At 41.4% G+C, this 17,320-nt stretch overlaps 1 protein-coding gene across 1 annotated transcript in view; it reads left to right on the forward strand.

The window, feature by feature from the left end:
• The window catches only part of PPP3R1 (protein phosphatase 3 regulatory subunit B, alpha), a 237,969-nt gene that overhangs the window by 176,537 nt on the left and 44,112 nt on the right, over positions 1 to 17,320 (forward strand). Inside the window, 1 exon segment of the mRNA XM_078649398.1 lies at positions 2,515 to 2,574. Within this exon segment, the coding sequence (XP_078505524.1) occupies positions 2,515 to 2,574 (60 nt within the window).

Consider the following 17,320-nt stretch of genomic DNA (forward strand, 5'->3'; position numbering starts at 1 on the left):
AACATTAATCCTCTTCCGGCAAAGGTACAAACACTTATCTTATACCTATTGCTTTTACAAACTGTAAATTAGCATATACTTCTATAAGGTTACTTCTTGCAGATATTACAGCATATCTCCAAAATAGACAACACATATCAAAGTTTAAAATTCCTGTTATAAAAGTTTTTATGGAGCGACTTAAAAGAATAATTCTTCTTAGACTTCCACCTGCCCTGGAATTTAAACATTGTCCTCACGAGATTAATGGTACTCATTTTGAACCATTACATTCGTGTCAATTGCAATATCTTTCATGGAAACTTACCTTTTTAATTGCTATTACTTCTTAGAAGAGTCAGTAAAATTCAGGTGTTAACCCTATACGAGCCTTTCTTTCAACTACCCAGAGACAGGGTAGTGCTAAGAACTAACCCTAAATCCCTACCAAAAGTAGTTTCCAGTTTCCTTATTAATCAATCAATTGATTTACCTGTGTTTTTCCCACAAACAGATACAGGTGCAGAAAGCTCATTACACTCTTTAGATGCAAAAAGGGCTTAAATGTATTACATTGACAGGACTAAATCATAAAAAAAACTAAACACGGCCTCGTTTAGAAAAAGCTATTTCTAAATCCGGCATTTCAAGATGGATTGTTAAATGCATACAGACATGTTATGCATAGGCCAAACAACTTTTACCTGTTCCACCAAAATTACACTCCAATAGAAAGATTAGAGCTTCTGTGGCTTTTTTAGAGAACATTCCTATTTGTAAAGCAGCAACATGGTCTACCCAACACACCTTCACAAAACATTAGGTGGATGTATTTGCACGCCAACAAGCCAATCTTGGTCAGGTTGTACTCTTTTTTCAGACAACTGCAACAGCCACAAGTTAACCACTGCCTATGGAGAGGGACTGCTTTACAGTCTGTGTAAAGCATGTGTATCTACAGCACACATGCCTCCCATGAATTGTATTATTTACCCTATAAGAATCTGTTCTTGGCATGTAGTGCTGTGGATTCACATGCACCATGCATCCTCCCCAAAAAATGTGTGTGTAGGTTGCAGTTCATACACTTAATTTCATACTAATGCATGGGCATCTCAATGCTTACATACACAGCATTTTTACAGTCTTACCTACCCACGGCAAAACAATCTGAATATGACATCGATGACCATGCAAAGTATTCCCAAAAGTCACACAGCCTTGAGACTCGAAGAAAACTTCTTGGGACAAACACGACTTGTAATCATCCGAGTTGAACACTAGATGTCAGACTAATGCAAAGCATGTGACTCTACAGCACTACATGCCGAGAACAGATGCTTACGGGGGTAAGTAACCTAATCCTTGTCTGATCAGCCCTCACTGTTTAAGTCACTGGTTGTGATTTTGTTTTAACTGGCTTACACATGTTTCCCCCTGCACCTTTTGTTATGTCAGAGTGACACCTAAATTGGGGACTCATCTTAATGTGAACTCCTTTCGAACCTATGAACAAATGTTTCTTGGGGTTCTTGACCATGACTGTCTTCCTTACTGTGATTCTTCATGTCATCTAGCTGATCTGCAATCACTGTCCGTGCAACCACAGTAGTACTACCCAAGCTGGTGTTTCGTGCTCTAGCATCTTTTCTTCCAAATGTGGCATCGCCTTTCCATTTAGTACAGTATTGCACCTCTGTTTTAATCTCGCCATCACATTTTTCTAAGAAGGATGAGCGACTGGATGGATCCTAAGCAATGGAAAAATAATAAATTCCTTTGGGCGGAATGATATGTTCCACATGCCACAAGTCATACATGCTGACTGTATGACGTGTGGAGCATATAATTCCGCCCAAAGGAATTTATTCTTTCTCCACTGTACAGTGCCCTATTCCTTTGGGGTAAAGGGGCCCCTCTTCCTTCACTAGTGGATCCTAAGCAAGCCATTAGTTTTTACAAACTAAGGCGCACCTAGTGCATTTATGACCAAGGTTTTGTGCGGTTCACTGGTGTTAAAGGCATTCCAGAAATTGACCTTCTCCTTATCTAGATTGCTCTATGAATACAAATGTGTTGTAACATAGCCAAAAAGGAACCTCCTAAAGGCCTTTGGGCTCAGTCTATCAAAGCTGAGACTATCACCATATCCTTGGATACAAGTTCCTGTGCTGGGCAGGTGGCTTCATATGTGTTCATCTACGTATTCACCAGCTTAACAGCTTAGACACTGCTCCTCTGAGACGGTCATTTTGCCCACTTGGTCCTGTAGGATTTCCTGGTGTGAAGTCAATACCCCCACATCTGCCACTTTTTGAGAGTTATAGTTTTGGTATCTATTCAAGAGGTGAGGAATATACTGTTAGAAGTATTTATCAGAAGAGCAAGTTACTAACCTTCGCTAATACTCTTCATGGTGACTAGTGTATTTAATTGCATTTTCAGTTGAAGTGAAATAACGTTGCAGTTTCTAAATTTCAGTTGTTCTATTATATATGTTCTGGACTTTTAATTCTTTTTTTCTTCCAACTCTAGAATTCATAGAGGGAGTATCTCAATTCAGTGTCAAAGGAGATAAAGAGCAAAAATTGCGATGTAAGTATATGTTTTTCTGATTCATAAGTTGCTTGGATTTTTCGAATGTAGCAAATTACATACATATGCTTTGAATTTGTAAAGTACTGACACTGTTGCAGATTTCTCTGAGGAGCCTTAGAGTGGGGAGTTCTCTTTGCCCAGTGCACATGGCCACTAAGCGAGTCTGGGTGCTGAATTTTTAAATCATTTGTACCTTTACCTGAGCTAGCTGGAAGGTGGTGCAAGCAGGTCCTAAAATGTGTCTGGCGGTTGAAGGGACTTTTTTTCTTCACACAAAAAGGTGCCACCTAAAAATATGATTTAATGTTTGGGAAAGGAGGGGAAAACAACAGTAATCAATAATAACACTTCCTACTAAACCGATCTACATTCAGCAGTTGACTTAATCCAATATGTAAAAGACCCCAGACGAATGCATTTGCAGATTTAATTTTACATAGTTTATTTTTGACAATTTCTCTTATTTTCGTTTTCACGTAGACTTTCTCATAAATACGTGCTTAAAACTGATCCAAAGATTGACAAATAGTACTCCATTAAATACAAAAATCTCGACGATAAAACATGCAACAACGTAACATTCACTATATATCACTCGTACCACAATCCCAAGTACTCCAAATATACAAACTTCAAGAACAAACAATTTTGAATTGACAGCCAAGGAGACCATTCTTCTTTAGCCTTCCATTGGTGCAGCATGAATTAGTATGTTCTTAAAATTGGTTAATGCACGTTTTGGCGGATCACATATACTTTAAGCCACCTTCTTTAGGACCTAATTCTCTTTGAATATTTTTTATTCACCCAATCCAGCAAGCGAGGCAATCTGTATTAAAAGTACTAACATGTGGGGGGTCACCACATATTCAATGGAGCATGCTTCAGAAAAACGTTATATGGGTGCTCCAGACCACACCTCACAGATTCATGAGAAGTAGAAAGAGTGGGAAACATTGTGAAAAAATTATTGTCCTTTAGGCCATGCATGGTGGGAAGATTGAAAAGAAATGGAAAGTGTTTTTCACTACTACATAAAGTTTTTGCACTGGCCCCTATTATTACCTTTTTGGGATTCACTGTTTGTGCTTTATGGGCCACAACAGATTGCATAGGAATTATTTGGCAATTTCAGCAATGCATCGATAGTCTAAATTCTACTCAACCATGAGGATCGTGACTGTAAGATCAGTTATCCCTGGGTAGAAGATTTCTGGGGGTGTATTTTGGTGATTTATTTCTCTGCGATTGCCACTACTCTGGCGTCTAAAATAAACAGCACTGAAGAGGTGGCAGTAGTCTTTCACTTATTCCTTTCTTTCCATTTCCTCTCATTCTTTCAATCTACTGTTACATACCTGTCCAAACTGTCATTAGGAGGTCATGGATGTCAAAAAAAGCCTGGAAAACACCAAGTCTTAAAGCTGCCAAACCCACAGTCACCAATCAACGAAAAAACAGATTTGGATTATAGTAAGGAAGTAGCAATGCATGACTTCATATAGCGCACTGAAACAAACACTGGCCAAAAGCACGTAGAAACAGCTGGCATCAAGATGAACTTTAGAGGACTATCTACAAGCACTAAGGAAGCAGACTAAAAAGTTGGGCTGGTTGGGTGACTCTGTGATTCTAATACAAAACAATCAAAGCGGTTTGTAGGCGGAAAACAGTGACCCTTATAACATGAAGTTTGGGAACACTGTGAGCCCTTTGGTTCTCTTACTTAATCAAGAATGTGATACCTTAAGTTTCTAGTGTTCCTACCCCCAGAAATTCTAACTAAGAGTTTCTATAATCTTTATTCTTTTTCTGAGTTTTACACATTAATGCAATTTTGGTCATGCATAGTCTTGTTACTTGAAATATGAGTGGGGAGCACTGACGTGCTGTATATTTCATGTTGATGTTTCTAGCTGGTTGTGCTTCAGCTCCTCAGTGGATCAGTTTTTCATTTAAAGAACAGTCATACCAGTGTGAAGTTTTGCATATTATGGATATCTGAGTAACTGATCAGTAATCAGTCTGAGTTTTGGCGGTTACATTCACTCCTTTATTCTTCTTATAATAATCTAGTTTCTCAAACCGCCTCCCCTAATCCATTCATGGGTAAGCAAATGAAAAGGAATCTATTTCATTAATCTCAAGGCAGCCTTGCCATCTCTGGAAAATATGAATAGTAAAATGTATGATAACGCAGGGCTGGCGTAGCCCGAGTAATAGACTACAGACCACTCCTGGGTCAACAAAGGATAGGCTTTAGTTCAGCAAATGAAATTAGCTTCTACATCATGATGACGTGTGTGAAACACCATACCAGGAGAAAGTCTCTTTTCTTATGGGGGAGACCCAAAGCTTATGGTTTCTAAAATAGTGTCACTCACTCTTTGGCCCTCAAAAAGACTATGGTTGCTAGGTTTGCGGTGCTCACAAACCCATCCCCTATTCTGACATAAGTACAATTCACGTCGGCATGGTGGCAGCCAAGGAAATTGTTGTTTTTCAAGTCCTTGGAAAGACTGGAGTAAATACTATTGTACTCCTGCAGCTGGCGCCCATGGTAGAACAAGTCAAGACACGTTTAATTTTTATGGAGGGGCACTCAAATCATAGACATCTTACACATCCATAGGCAATTAAGTAAAGAGCCATCAAGAAGGAAGATTAATTGTTGGTATTTCTCAGCAACAGCACAAAGGAGTTATTCACAAAGACAGAGTGGTGGCCCTGCACAAGGACAGGTTCTCAGCAGCGAGGCTTTTCGCTAACTCACCATATCGCAGTGATGATATATCCCACCAAGAGCCAGATACTCAAGGCAATGGTAAAAACACCAAGCCAGACCCACAAAGAGATCCAGTATCCAGGACGTCCTCACCTACCTTCGGCAGATGTGGTAATGATGAGGGGTAATGGCCGAGACCATTGCACGACAGTGGAGGGGCAGATGAAGAAATTGAGCACCCAGCAGCATGGTTGACTGGCGGGAGATAAAGCAGCAACAAGAATAGTTTTAGCTGAGGACCCCCCGGCCCAGGGCTGGACTCTGGTCCAGATGCATATGACTATGTGCTGTTGTCTCCAAATGGTGAAGTGTGCCATGTTTGCACTGAGAGAAATGGATTGAAGTCATCAGACCACGACCCTTAACAGCTGTTTTGGTGATGAGCATGGTCTGGTAGGAGCTGTGCCAGGGAGGTTGCAGAGCAGACTTCCTCTGATGCACTAGGATGTAAATCCAGTCCCTGGGCTGAAGAGAGTGGCAGACCTTTGTACAATACTCCAGTAAATCAACTTGGACCTGAGAACAGAAACTGTAGAGACCGCTTATAAGCTTTCTTCAATTATGTTAAACAACCTCATTATTCAGTTGTAAGTCTGACTTCGCTGAAGACATTGGAGGGTTTGAGGGTTACATCATAGTTCACCCCATCACTATTTGATCAGGGCTTTAATTAGTTGTCTGAGTAGGTTTGGCTCTGATGGACACAAAGTCACAGAAAACTTCATTTGTATTTCTGAACTTTATTTGCTATCTTATTCTTAAGGGTGCCATTATTCCTCTGTACTTTACCAGCTGATTCTACTATTCCTAATGCTTTACAAATCTGCACTATGGTCTAGATGAAGTGTGTTCCTCGGTCACGGATAGCCGGATTACTACTCCAAAACAGGGAATAAAATCCCTGAGGAGACTCTTTGTAACTGTGATGGCATCTGTTGTTGCTGAAAGGTAAGCTTTCACCCGCCCGGAAAACCTAGACCATCACCAGGACACATTAGTCTGACGCACACCTTGGCATCTGGACAAAATTACTCTGCAGGTGCTTGAAGAAAGCCCTTAAGCGGAGGGCAGCTTGGGGGTAAGCGGGCTTGATCCCTCTCCCTCTTTTATGGGACTAACAATTGACACAGCAGAGGCAATGATTTTGAGTAATGGAAGGGAGCATGTCAGTTGGTTACTGTAATACTTAACATACTATCCTTACCAACATAGGCTGCTCTATAGTATAACCTTGCAAGGTTGGGAGGTAGAAGTTTTGGTACGACCAAACACCTAGTGTTTTCATCCAACAACCCACCAGGGCCCCTTTTACATTTCTAATTGATCCATGGATTCTCTTCCTCCAAGGCTCTCTCTGTAAAAAAGACAACTCTTTCAACGAAGGTACTGGAAATTAATTGGTTTGTACAACATGCATGATAATATCAGCATTTGCAAACAGCATGGCTTTTCTAGCAGCTGAATCAGCCAGAACATTTGCTTTAGTTACCTCATCTTTACGATATCAATGGGCCGTACACTCGATTACTGCTAACTTCCTGGGCATCACTAGAGCTTTAAGAAGGTTCCATGCATATTGGTTATTTTTAAATGGGGTTCCAGCAGATGTTAAGAACCCCAATTGCATTCAAAGGTGTCCATAGTTTGTGTCACTCACTCGGAGTCTGTGTTCACAGTTAAAATGTTTTCTGAAGCCAGGGTACGTTTCCTGGGGAGTGCAAAAAAGTTCAGGCTCTTGGGTGGATCTCACTTTCGCTAAGTCACAACTTTCTACAACTTGATATATAGTAAATAAAGTGTAACACACAACCAAAACACCATTCTTTTTTAGACCAGATTTATCAACAAGGTATTCTATTTCTCAATTCGGATTAGGGAAATCCGTTAAATCAATACAGGGCTTAGTGATTTGTAATACATAAATAGTAATGAGGTTCTTCCTCCCTAAGATTTGATGCCAGAGAAGAGTGGTTCAGAGTGGGACAACTGAGTACGGTGATGTGTAAAATAGATAGGACTCTGTTTTTATGGTATTTGTTTTTTAGCATTTCACGTCTGCATTCATCTATATTTATTTTCTGGGCCATTTTATTGGTATTTATCCATATGTATTTTATGTTTTGAATATAAACAGTCATTAAAAGGTATATTTCCACATTTAACTGATAAGCATGCATACATAATTTGATGCTTGTCGAGTTTTAGCAAATTAAGCAACCACAAATAACAAAACACTACACAGACGTGTGTATATATGGCTTTATATACACATATATGTTAACTAATGTCTGTATTTAACCGGTTAACTGCGGTGGTTTAGTGGAGTGGACGGGGCCGCGTCGGCCAACGGATGTGCGCAGCACTACGGCGGTAGTGCTCACGGCGGCCATTGGCCGACGAACGCAGCTAAGGGGTTTAAGGAAAGCTCATCTTGTTTTGTAAATCCACATGCTCGGCTGTTGGCCTAGAATTCATGAAGGACCGCATGGAGAGTTACTCACAAGAAGTAATTTTCCACTTTTAAAAACAGAGACCGAAAACGCAATCTTTTATGTCTGTATTTATCTGTAAAACAGAAAACTGGGACTCTTAAAACTAGACAACAATGGAATCTCACATCTGGATAATCTGACTGAGAGGTGTGTGGTTTTGTTGCAGAGAACAAGGGCAGCAACAGCATGTGGGACTAAACAAAGGGGAACTCGACAGTGTTTTCAGAGCCTATAACAAGATGTGCAGAGAGAGCCACAAAACAGAAGCAGGGCAGGAACCCAGCTGCGACGGAGTCCAGCGCTGCGGAACATTATTTCCGGGCTTTCTCATATCCACGTGGTCCTATAACTGGCAATCCAGTGTCAAACCCATTGCCTTCATGACAATACATGGTAGAGGGTTTAGCATAATTGGTAAGCCCTACTGTGTTTAAGGAAGTTAAAGCATGCATTTTTGGCTTCCCTATAGCACTGCAGGAGTTTGGGGCTGTCTTTTCTGACAGAAGTCCAAGAAAATTGAACACTATGCTGAATAGATATTTTCTGCTGGAAGTATGGCATTGAAATCTCTCAATACAAACTGCCTAATGAGTTGCTTTGTTCATGCCTTGCTAGACTCTGCACAGGCAGTGATTCCTCATTTATCTGCTGAGCTTCAAGACTGCTTTAAGGAGCTAAGGGGTTACGGCCAGGCAGCTGCGAAACAACTGGGACTAGGCACTGAGGACTCAGTAGCCAGAGCTATGGGAACTTCAGTCTTTCTCAGAAGACATGCCTGGTTGAGATTTTCAGGGTTTTCACGGGATGTGCATCCAAAATCAATGGCCTTACAGTTCGATGCATCTCAGCCTTTTGGTGCTAAGGTAGATTTAGCACTGTGAAGATATAAAAAACGTAAAGCTACTGAAAGAACCCTTGTGCTAAAAACTCAACCCAGAGACAACCGCCAGTTAAAAAATGTTGTTGCTTCAGTTAGAAATTCTCCTTTTGATGGTGCCAACAGTACTCTGCAGCAACACCAGCTGACGAACCTTCTCTATAGACAATATAGAGGGCATGGCAAATAAAGACAGCGTGCTTTACCCATCCCCCTCCTCTTCCCCAGCTACAACAGGGAAGCAGTCTTGGTTCCGTGTTGTTGGTTCACATACTACCAGTTGGAGGGCGGGTATCTTCTTTTCCACAAATGTTAAGGAAAATCACCTCAGACCATGGGGTTTTATAGATTGGGGAAAGTAGGTATGCCCTTCACTTTCAACAGACTGCACCCTCGCCCCTTTCAAACCTGTTCTTCTGCCACAAGACCATCTATCTATTCTTCAGTTAGAAGTCCTTTCTACATAATGGTGCAGTGGATCTAGTGCCAGAACAAGAACAGGATCAAGTATGCTACTCTTCTTATTTCCTGATCTCCAAAAAAGATTGTGGGCTTCGTCCGATCCTAGACCTCAGGGTGTTGAACTGCTTCCTCAAAATGGAAACATTCAAGATGCTGTCCCTTGCTCAGTTTCTACTTACGCTGCAAGCAACAAACTGGCTGATGTCTAGCGGCTTACAAGATTCCTATTTTCACATTTGATGGCAACATTGATCACAGATGCCTCCACCCTCTGGTGAAATACTCATCTGGAGGAACTGGAGAGCAGGCAATCTGTCTGACTCAAGGCTTTTCTTCCTTCCCTTTGTGCTCAGTCAGCCCAGATCTTGATAGATTTGACTGGGATGTGGTACATCAACAAGCAAGAGGGAGTAGAATAGTCTCTTTTCGCCACAGAGTCTCTAAGACTTTGGTCCTGGGCTCAGAACCATCACATTTGTCTGGTGGCAAATCACATGGTCCTATTGCTTAGCATACGAGTAGACAGTCTGTCTGCATCATCTTGCCGACCCCGAAAGGTGCCTTCTCCCAGAGGTAGGCCAGAGGATCTTCTGAATGTGTGGGCTTCTCAAATAGATCTGTTTATCATTCTCAAATGCTCACTGCCCAATGTTCTGTTCACTTGAGTATCTGATGCAGGGTACATCAGGGGATGAATTTAATCTGAAGTTGAACTTTGCACTTAAGTGTTTACTCCCGGACCCTGGATTCTTTTAAGGTTGAGAAATGTTTGCCTTGACTGGGCACAAATAATCCTAATAGCCCTGCTTTGGCCATGTCTGGTGTGGTATGTAGACCTCATTCACCTCTCCCTGTGCCTATTGCTCCCTCACAGGGTGGACCTTCTCTCGCAGGGACAGGTGCTACACCACATTCTCCCGAGCCTCTGCCAAAATGCCTGGAGATTGAGCAGGGCAAACAGAGTGCCTTTTTTTAAATCTCCCTAAGTGGTGTATGTCATTTTATGTGCAAGAAAACACTTCGCCAAAATTATTTATTCTGGCAAATGGGCCAAATTTGTTAAATGTTGTTCACAGAAATCTATAGATCCTATTCAGGCTCATTGTCTGACATTCTCCATTTGGCCTCTCACTATCCCAGCCGGACAGCATGATGCCTACTGTTAAAGGTTATTTGTCAGCCTTATTGGCTTTTCCATGCCTACCTGTTCAACCATCACTCTTTAAATCTCCAATTATTCTAATATTCCTTAAGGGTCTCAAAAAAGTACTTCTCCCTTCATTCTGGCACAAATGGTTGTCAACTTTGTGCTTACCTACCTAATGTGTTCCCTGTTCAAACAGTTACATAGATGTCCCTTACGATTGTTAACATTCAAAACAATCTTCTTAATGGCCTTCACATCTGCAAGATGGGTAAGCGAACTTCCGGCTTTGAGTGCAAAGCCTCTCTTCACCTTGTTCTTTTCAGACTTAACTGGTGTTACAACCAGGGCTGTCTTCCTGTCAAAAGTGGTTACTCCCGTCCACTCGGGTGAATCTATACTCCGTTCCACTTTATTTCCTCCTCCACAACCGACTAAAGAGGAGGAAAAACGTAATCGCCTTGAATTCCAAAGAGTTGTAAGCTTCTACATGGACAGAACACAAGATCTGACTTCTTGAATTGCTCTTTGTGGGGTACATTGGAAAAATGAAAGGCAAGGCAAGTCGACAAGTGGACACTCTCAAGATGGATTAACCTGTGTATCAGGATCTGCTATTTCCTGGTACACAAAGAACCTCAAGAAGGTATTCGGGCTCATTCTATCCGAGCCAAATCCTCAACCTCAGCACTAGCGAGAAGAGTACTTAAAGCAGATATTTCCAGAGCAGCAACTTTCTCATCCCTTAACACTTCTGCAAAGCACTATTGTTTGGATTCCGAAATGAAGAGGGATGGTCACTTCGCTCAGTCAGTTCTTCAGGATTGTTTGGTTAAACAGCCATGCACCGACCTCCGTTTGTGGGACTGCTTAGGGAGTCTATTCAAATGGTGTGGAATATACAGATATAGCCATCAGAAGGACAAGTTCCTTACATTTGGTAAGGATTTTTCAGATGATTACAATATCTATCTGCAGATTCAATACCGACCCATCTGCACAGGTTTTCAAACTATTCTTATGTTCTCTTCATTTAAAAGAAAACTGCACCTATATTATTGATGTTAGTTTCACCTGTTTGCCTTGAAAGTGCTTTAAAAAATGGATGGAAACTGACGTTATCACACCGACCGTAGCACTTTTTGGCTTCACTGATGTCACATGGTGCTGCGTGCAGAGCCGACGCCCCTTGCCGGCATGGGAGCGCGATCAAAACATTTTCCCGATCCAGACTGATGCTTGGGATATTCAAAAGGTGAAGCTTTGGCGCCACATATATCAAGCTGTGTGCATTAAACGGCTCTTTGCAGGATCAGCTGCAATGTCTTGTGTTTCACGCAGCGTCACTCAGTCTTTGCTGCACACTTTTCACATAGCCCCTGAATGTGAGCATCGCGCGTCATGTGACCGAATATCACGTTGTGGTTGTCTGTTCTCGCCACATGCTGCCTTCGTTCTACTACTTGGCTCAGAGGGCATGTTATGTGATTGGTTATCACATGTCTTACATACTGTTTGTGGATGGAAGGAAACACTTTCCTTGTATAAGCATTGGATTGACTGCTTGTGCAGCAGGAGCATGTTAATTATTCTTCGCGCTTCGACTAGAATTGGCTGTTGGATGATTTGTTTCACTGAAGTATCTGCTAATACTGAGCCACAATACTGAGAACATTTGAAGCATAAATACATTGATGCGCTTCCAAATTCAATTGGTTGCATCGCCCTGGGCACTCCTTTTTGTCCTGTAATAGGAGTTATTCAATTCTCTACAATTTAGATTGACAAATAGATACAGTCTTGTGGGTATATTGTTGTACTTAGTTTATTTCTCAGTTAGTCAGAAATTATCTTCATGTTTTTGACATTTTCTCTACAAATCCCCTTTTAGGCCCCAATGTATTTCGTGCTACCCACCCTTCCTCAGGGAGCATAACTGAAATATAATAATGGCCGTAAGTTCATGTTTTTTTCTATTTTCTATTCCTTTAAATAGCTATGTTCACAAGCACAAACATATCGCAGGGAAATTGCCTCTAGTCACTAAAAGAACAGGGGGAATGTATTTAACATTGTGTATGATAGAATTAAGTCTCTTATCAAGTATGTATGCCATGATTATATTTCAGTTATGCTCCCTGAGAAAGGGCGGGTAGCCCGAAATGCATTGGGGCCTAAAAGGGAATGCCCTTTTGATCGAATGGTCTCCGAGCTTACTGTACGCTTTTCCACCGATCCCGTTGATTCCAGTTGTATTCAACAAGCTTTACAGGATCAACTCCAGGATGATCCTAATAGCCCCGAAGTGACCTCGCCAGTGGAGGTTTCCAGACCTCCTTCAACTAACGGAAGTACCACTCAAGAGGTTGCCATGACGCCCGGATCTCCTATCCAAACAGGCAGAGAGAGTATTTCGCCCCAACCTGTCCTACCTCCGGTTGACAGCATGGCTCCTGAAGTCCTACAATATGGACACCTACGATTGAACCCAGACTGTATGGCTATTCTCAAAGAAGCGAAAAGACCTTCCACAAGGAAATCCTATGCCTTCAAGTGGAAGCGGTTCTTCCTATGGTGTGTGGACAATGGACATGATCCCATCCGGGGTCAGGAACAGGTGATTTTACCCTACTTGCTGCATTTAGCTATATCTGGTCTCCAGTTCGCTTCTATCAAAGTTCACCTTGCAGCTATCACAGCCTACAGGAAGTCCCCCAACCAGACTCTTTTGTTTAGGATTCCTGTGGTAAAGGATTTTCTTGAGGGCTGAAATGTTTACCCACCAGTCTGGTCTCCCTCTCCTCCATGGGAAATTAACATTGTGCTAACAAAGTTAATGGGGGCTTTCGAGCCAATCCATAAAGCTTCCTTAAAACATTTAACATGGAAAGCCGCGTTCCTGGTGGCTATTACATCTCCTCGCAGGGTGAGTGAGATCCAGGCTCTTTGCTGTAAGGAACCTTATACTGTGTTTCAATCTAACAGAGTTGTGCTCAGAACACATCCTAGTTAGTTTTTTGCCTAAAGTAATCTCAGACTTTCATATTAACCAGACTATTACTTTACCTACCTTTTTTCCGAACCCTTCAAATCCTCCGGAAAGATCTCTCCACTCCCTAGATCTCAAGAGGGTTCTGAAGTTTTACTTAGACAGAACAAAGACTCTGAGGAAATCAGAACGATTGTTTAACTATGGTCCTGTTAACACAGGCTCTGCAGCTTCCGAAAGATCCATTTCTAGATGGATAGTTTCTTGTATTTTACTGTCATACCAATTGGCCAACAAATCCCTTCCGGGGAAGCCTAAGGCCCATTCCACTAGGGAGAAAGCTTCTACCATGGCTCTCCTGAGGAATGTCCCCATGGCAGAAATTTGTAAAGCAGCTACATGGCGATCAGTTCATACTTTTACTCACCACTACTGTTTAGATGCTGACACGCAGGCAGATGCTCAGGTTGGGCAAGCCTCGCTGAGAAACTTGTTTGCTAATACCGTTTAACATGTATACGTCAATTTAGTTTGCTGTTTTTTGCTAGTCTGCCCGGAAGTGGATATGGGCTTGCTACTCTATTCAGTGCTTATGACTATTGATGAGTATCCCCTGGAAGAGAAGGATAAGTTACTTACCTGTAATCCTAGTTCTCTTCCAGGGGTATACTCATCAAAGTCATTATCAACCCTCCCGCCTCCCCGGACGAGCATTACCAGTTTACTCAGTATTTCTTGCATCTTTGATGCAGGTTCCTACAGGTTTCTTATACTGTACAAAAGAACTGACCTAACTGTCACCTGTGGTGCATGATGGGAGCAGGGGTCTCCTGGAGGCCTTAAAGGCAAAGTGCTCAGGATCTCTGAGGCCTTAAAGGCGAGGTGCCAGTTTCCTTTTCTGTACAAGGATGTTATTTATTTATGCAGCCTTTCTTAGGCTCATTGCCTGCTATTAACCTTTTATTTTCATAAAATAAATCGGGTATCGTGGAATGCTATTACTGTGCATGTCTTTCTCTCACATTATATGTATGTGTGATTTTCATCTAGAGAAATGCATGTAATTTGGGCTTCTTAGCCTACTGGATATGTATGGGGCTGCATATGGTTATGTTATACATGTATATGTGTGTGTTTATTTAGCACTACATACTTCTTTTCTAAAACATACCCATATATATGTATTTTTGTATATGCCCCGGGTTCCCGCACATGGGCGGAGATAATTCAGTGCTTATGACTTTGATGAGTATACCCCTGGAAGAGAACTAGGATTACAGGTAAGTAACTTATCCTCCTTCGTTGTTTTGTCACCAATCTATTCACAAAAGGTAAACAAAATGTAAATATTCTACACCTAACATCAGCTGCAGTTTGAGGAGAACAGCTTCAGCCGTCTTTCCATTCTACAGACAGGATGTTTTTTAACAATGTGAAGGGAAATAAAGTTCAATATTTCACTTATTGTTTTCAGTTAACCATTCTTAATTTTAGAAAGAAACATTTCAGTGTAATAACCCCCATAGTATAAAAATGTAAAAAATACATAATGGGTAACATGTAGTATGGATTTACATCGACCTGTCACTCTTCTGGTGAACTTTATAAACCACTCAGCCTTTGTGAATTATGTTACCAGAATCTTCCATTGCAAGACTGGGCCACACTACACGGTTAGCCATTATGTTTACTCCTGTATACGTTTTTTTCCCCAGAATTTTGGAGAGATAGTTGCGTTGCAGATAATTAACTATCTTCTGTTTGAGCCAGAACCTACTATAATTGTTGCATTTGGTTGTTAGGTAAGGAGTGAATTAGTAGGTCAGTGCTTTGTGGAAGGGGTTGGGTGTCTATGTAAAGTTTCAGAGAGGTGCACACTTATGATTCTGTTTTTTTGTAACTTAACTTGCTTAATGCATAGAGTGTGACAGAGAAGTGTAAGAGAGATGGTCTGGCTTCTGGATATGGACCATCAGCCTCTTATCTTACTTGTCGATAAGTCATTTGTTTTTAAACAAGCAGGTACCATCACTTTCAGTGCTGCTGAAATTTAAAGAGCAGCTAACGTCAGAGCAGCTCTTGCAGGAAGAAGTCACTACTGTCCAGGTAATGGCACTATTAAGTTGTGTTAACTAGCATAGTAAACAACCCAGAAATTACCTACAGTCCAAGTTATCTTATTGTGTGGTACATGTCTGAGTAAGCCTTAGGTGATGAAAAAGAAGGAGCAGTGGACTAAAAGAAGAAGAATTCGTGTGATTTAATTGTATATTAATCTGAATCCGAGATAGAAATTGTGTAAAAATACTTGTAATATTCCCTCTTCAGTAAAATTTATTTTATACGTTTAGTGGTCCCCTGGCAGTGTAACCACAAGGGGCTGAGCACCATTATTAGATACACCTAAGACTATCAATAGTGCTGTCGTTCTAGGGCCAACACTGCACTGCCGTTTTGTGCTGATTTTAGCATAGCAAACAACTCAGAAGTGACCTGCAGTCCACGTCATCTTAATATGTGGTGTATGTCTCAGTAAGCCTTAGGTGACGAAAAAGAGGGAGCAGTAGAAGAATTATCTCTATATTGCATTTGAAAAACTTAGTACGAGATAAATAAGCATTACTTTGAGAATCTGCCTCTGGATTACTTTTCACAAATCTTCTATGGTCCATAGTGGCTTGTCTGCACTCTTTGCAGTTCAAGATGGGTGAATTTTGTCTGATTTCCCATGCCATCCTCTCCACTAATAATACAGCCATGCTTGCTGGCATCTCTGCCCTACCTTCTGCCCCCTGCCCCAACCTAGACAACCTCCTTCACTAGTAGGTACTCCAAAGGTCAAAGATATGAGTGAGGAGGATCAGGAGGAACATGTGGGTAATGACGTGGTAGAAGAAAGGAAAGTTGTAAGAGAAGACAACTATGAATAGAATGATCGTGAAGGGGAAGAATGGCCAGACTACAACGTTCTCCACGAAGAAAAAGCATGATTCCATCACCCCCAGCCTGAAGGAACACTCTGGCTCCGCTTGCCAGCCCACATAATCTTCAAATCTAGCTCCATCATGTACAGAGCCATCATTACCAGTACCCCTATTTATCATGCAGATAAACTAGTCATCCTTGTTGGTTCTCGGCAACTCTGCAGACAGGCCACCACCAGACTGCAGACTAAGAAGTGTAAAAAGAAAAACCAAGGCAATCTGTCATTTCCAACTCTGTGCCCAGAATATAAAGTATATCCATTTATTCATCAGTAGTGCTCCATTGCAGCTCCAGTTTAGAAAAGAGTTGAACACCCATGTCTTTAAAAAAAAAAAAAAAAAAAAAAAAAGCACTACATCAGTGTGCATTAACCGTCCGCAATGCCACTTTTCCTACTATTAGCTGACTTTAAGCTTGCCTTTAACCATCTACAACCCTCTGCTGCCTTTTGGGTCGGCTCCCTCTATTAAAATATTATATGCATACACACAACCAGTGCAAGCCATTTCTCTTCTCCAGACGCTATTGCTGATGTTTCACACCCAGTTAGAAGTGTCCCCCAAGTGCTTCGACTTGAGTAAGACTAACACAGAGGAGTCTTTTCTCTACAACTTTAAAGAGCAACCTAGGAAGTTTATCAATATCCATTTTGCATTGTGTGAGAAGCCGGACATTGACTTGTAAAAGCCAACCGATGATCCAGCTTTTGTGCTTTAAAAAAACAAAAACAATGCCATGGACTTTAGAGGCCATTCGATGGCCAATTTAATTATTACCACAGCAGCCCAATGCTCATGCAATTCTGTAACTTCCAGCTTCTGAAGATTACCATAGAGGCAGGGCAGGCAAATTGACACTCTTAGAAAAGAGAGAGGTTCCATGCCTGCTGATTAATTAACCGTGTCAAATGCTGTCTTGGGGACATAGGATAACCAGAGTGGATGTAACTTGATAAAATGAATAGATTTATGGTAAAAATAAGTAAATAAACGATAAATGGAGAAAATAA

The sequence above is a fragment of the Lissotriton helveticus genome, chromosome 6 (genome assembly GCF_964261635.1).
Source record: "Lissotriton helveticus chromosome 6, aLisHel1.1, whole genome shotgun sequence".
Classification (NCBI taxonomy): Eukaryota; Metazoa; Chordata; class Amphibia; order Caudata; family Salamandridae; genus Lissotriton; species Lissotriton helveticus.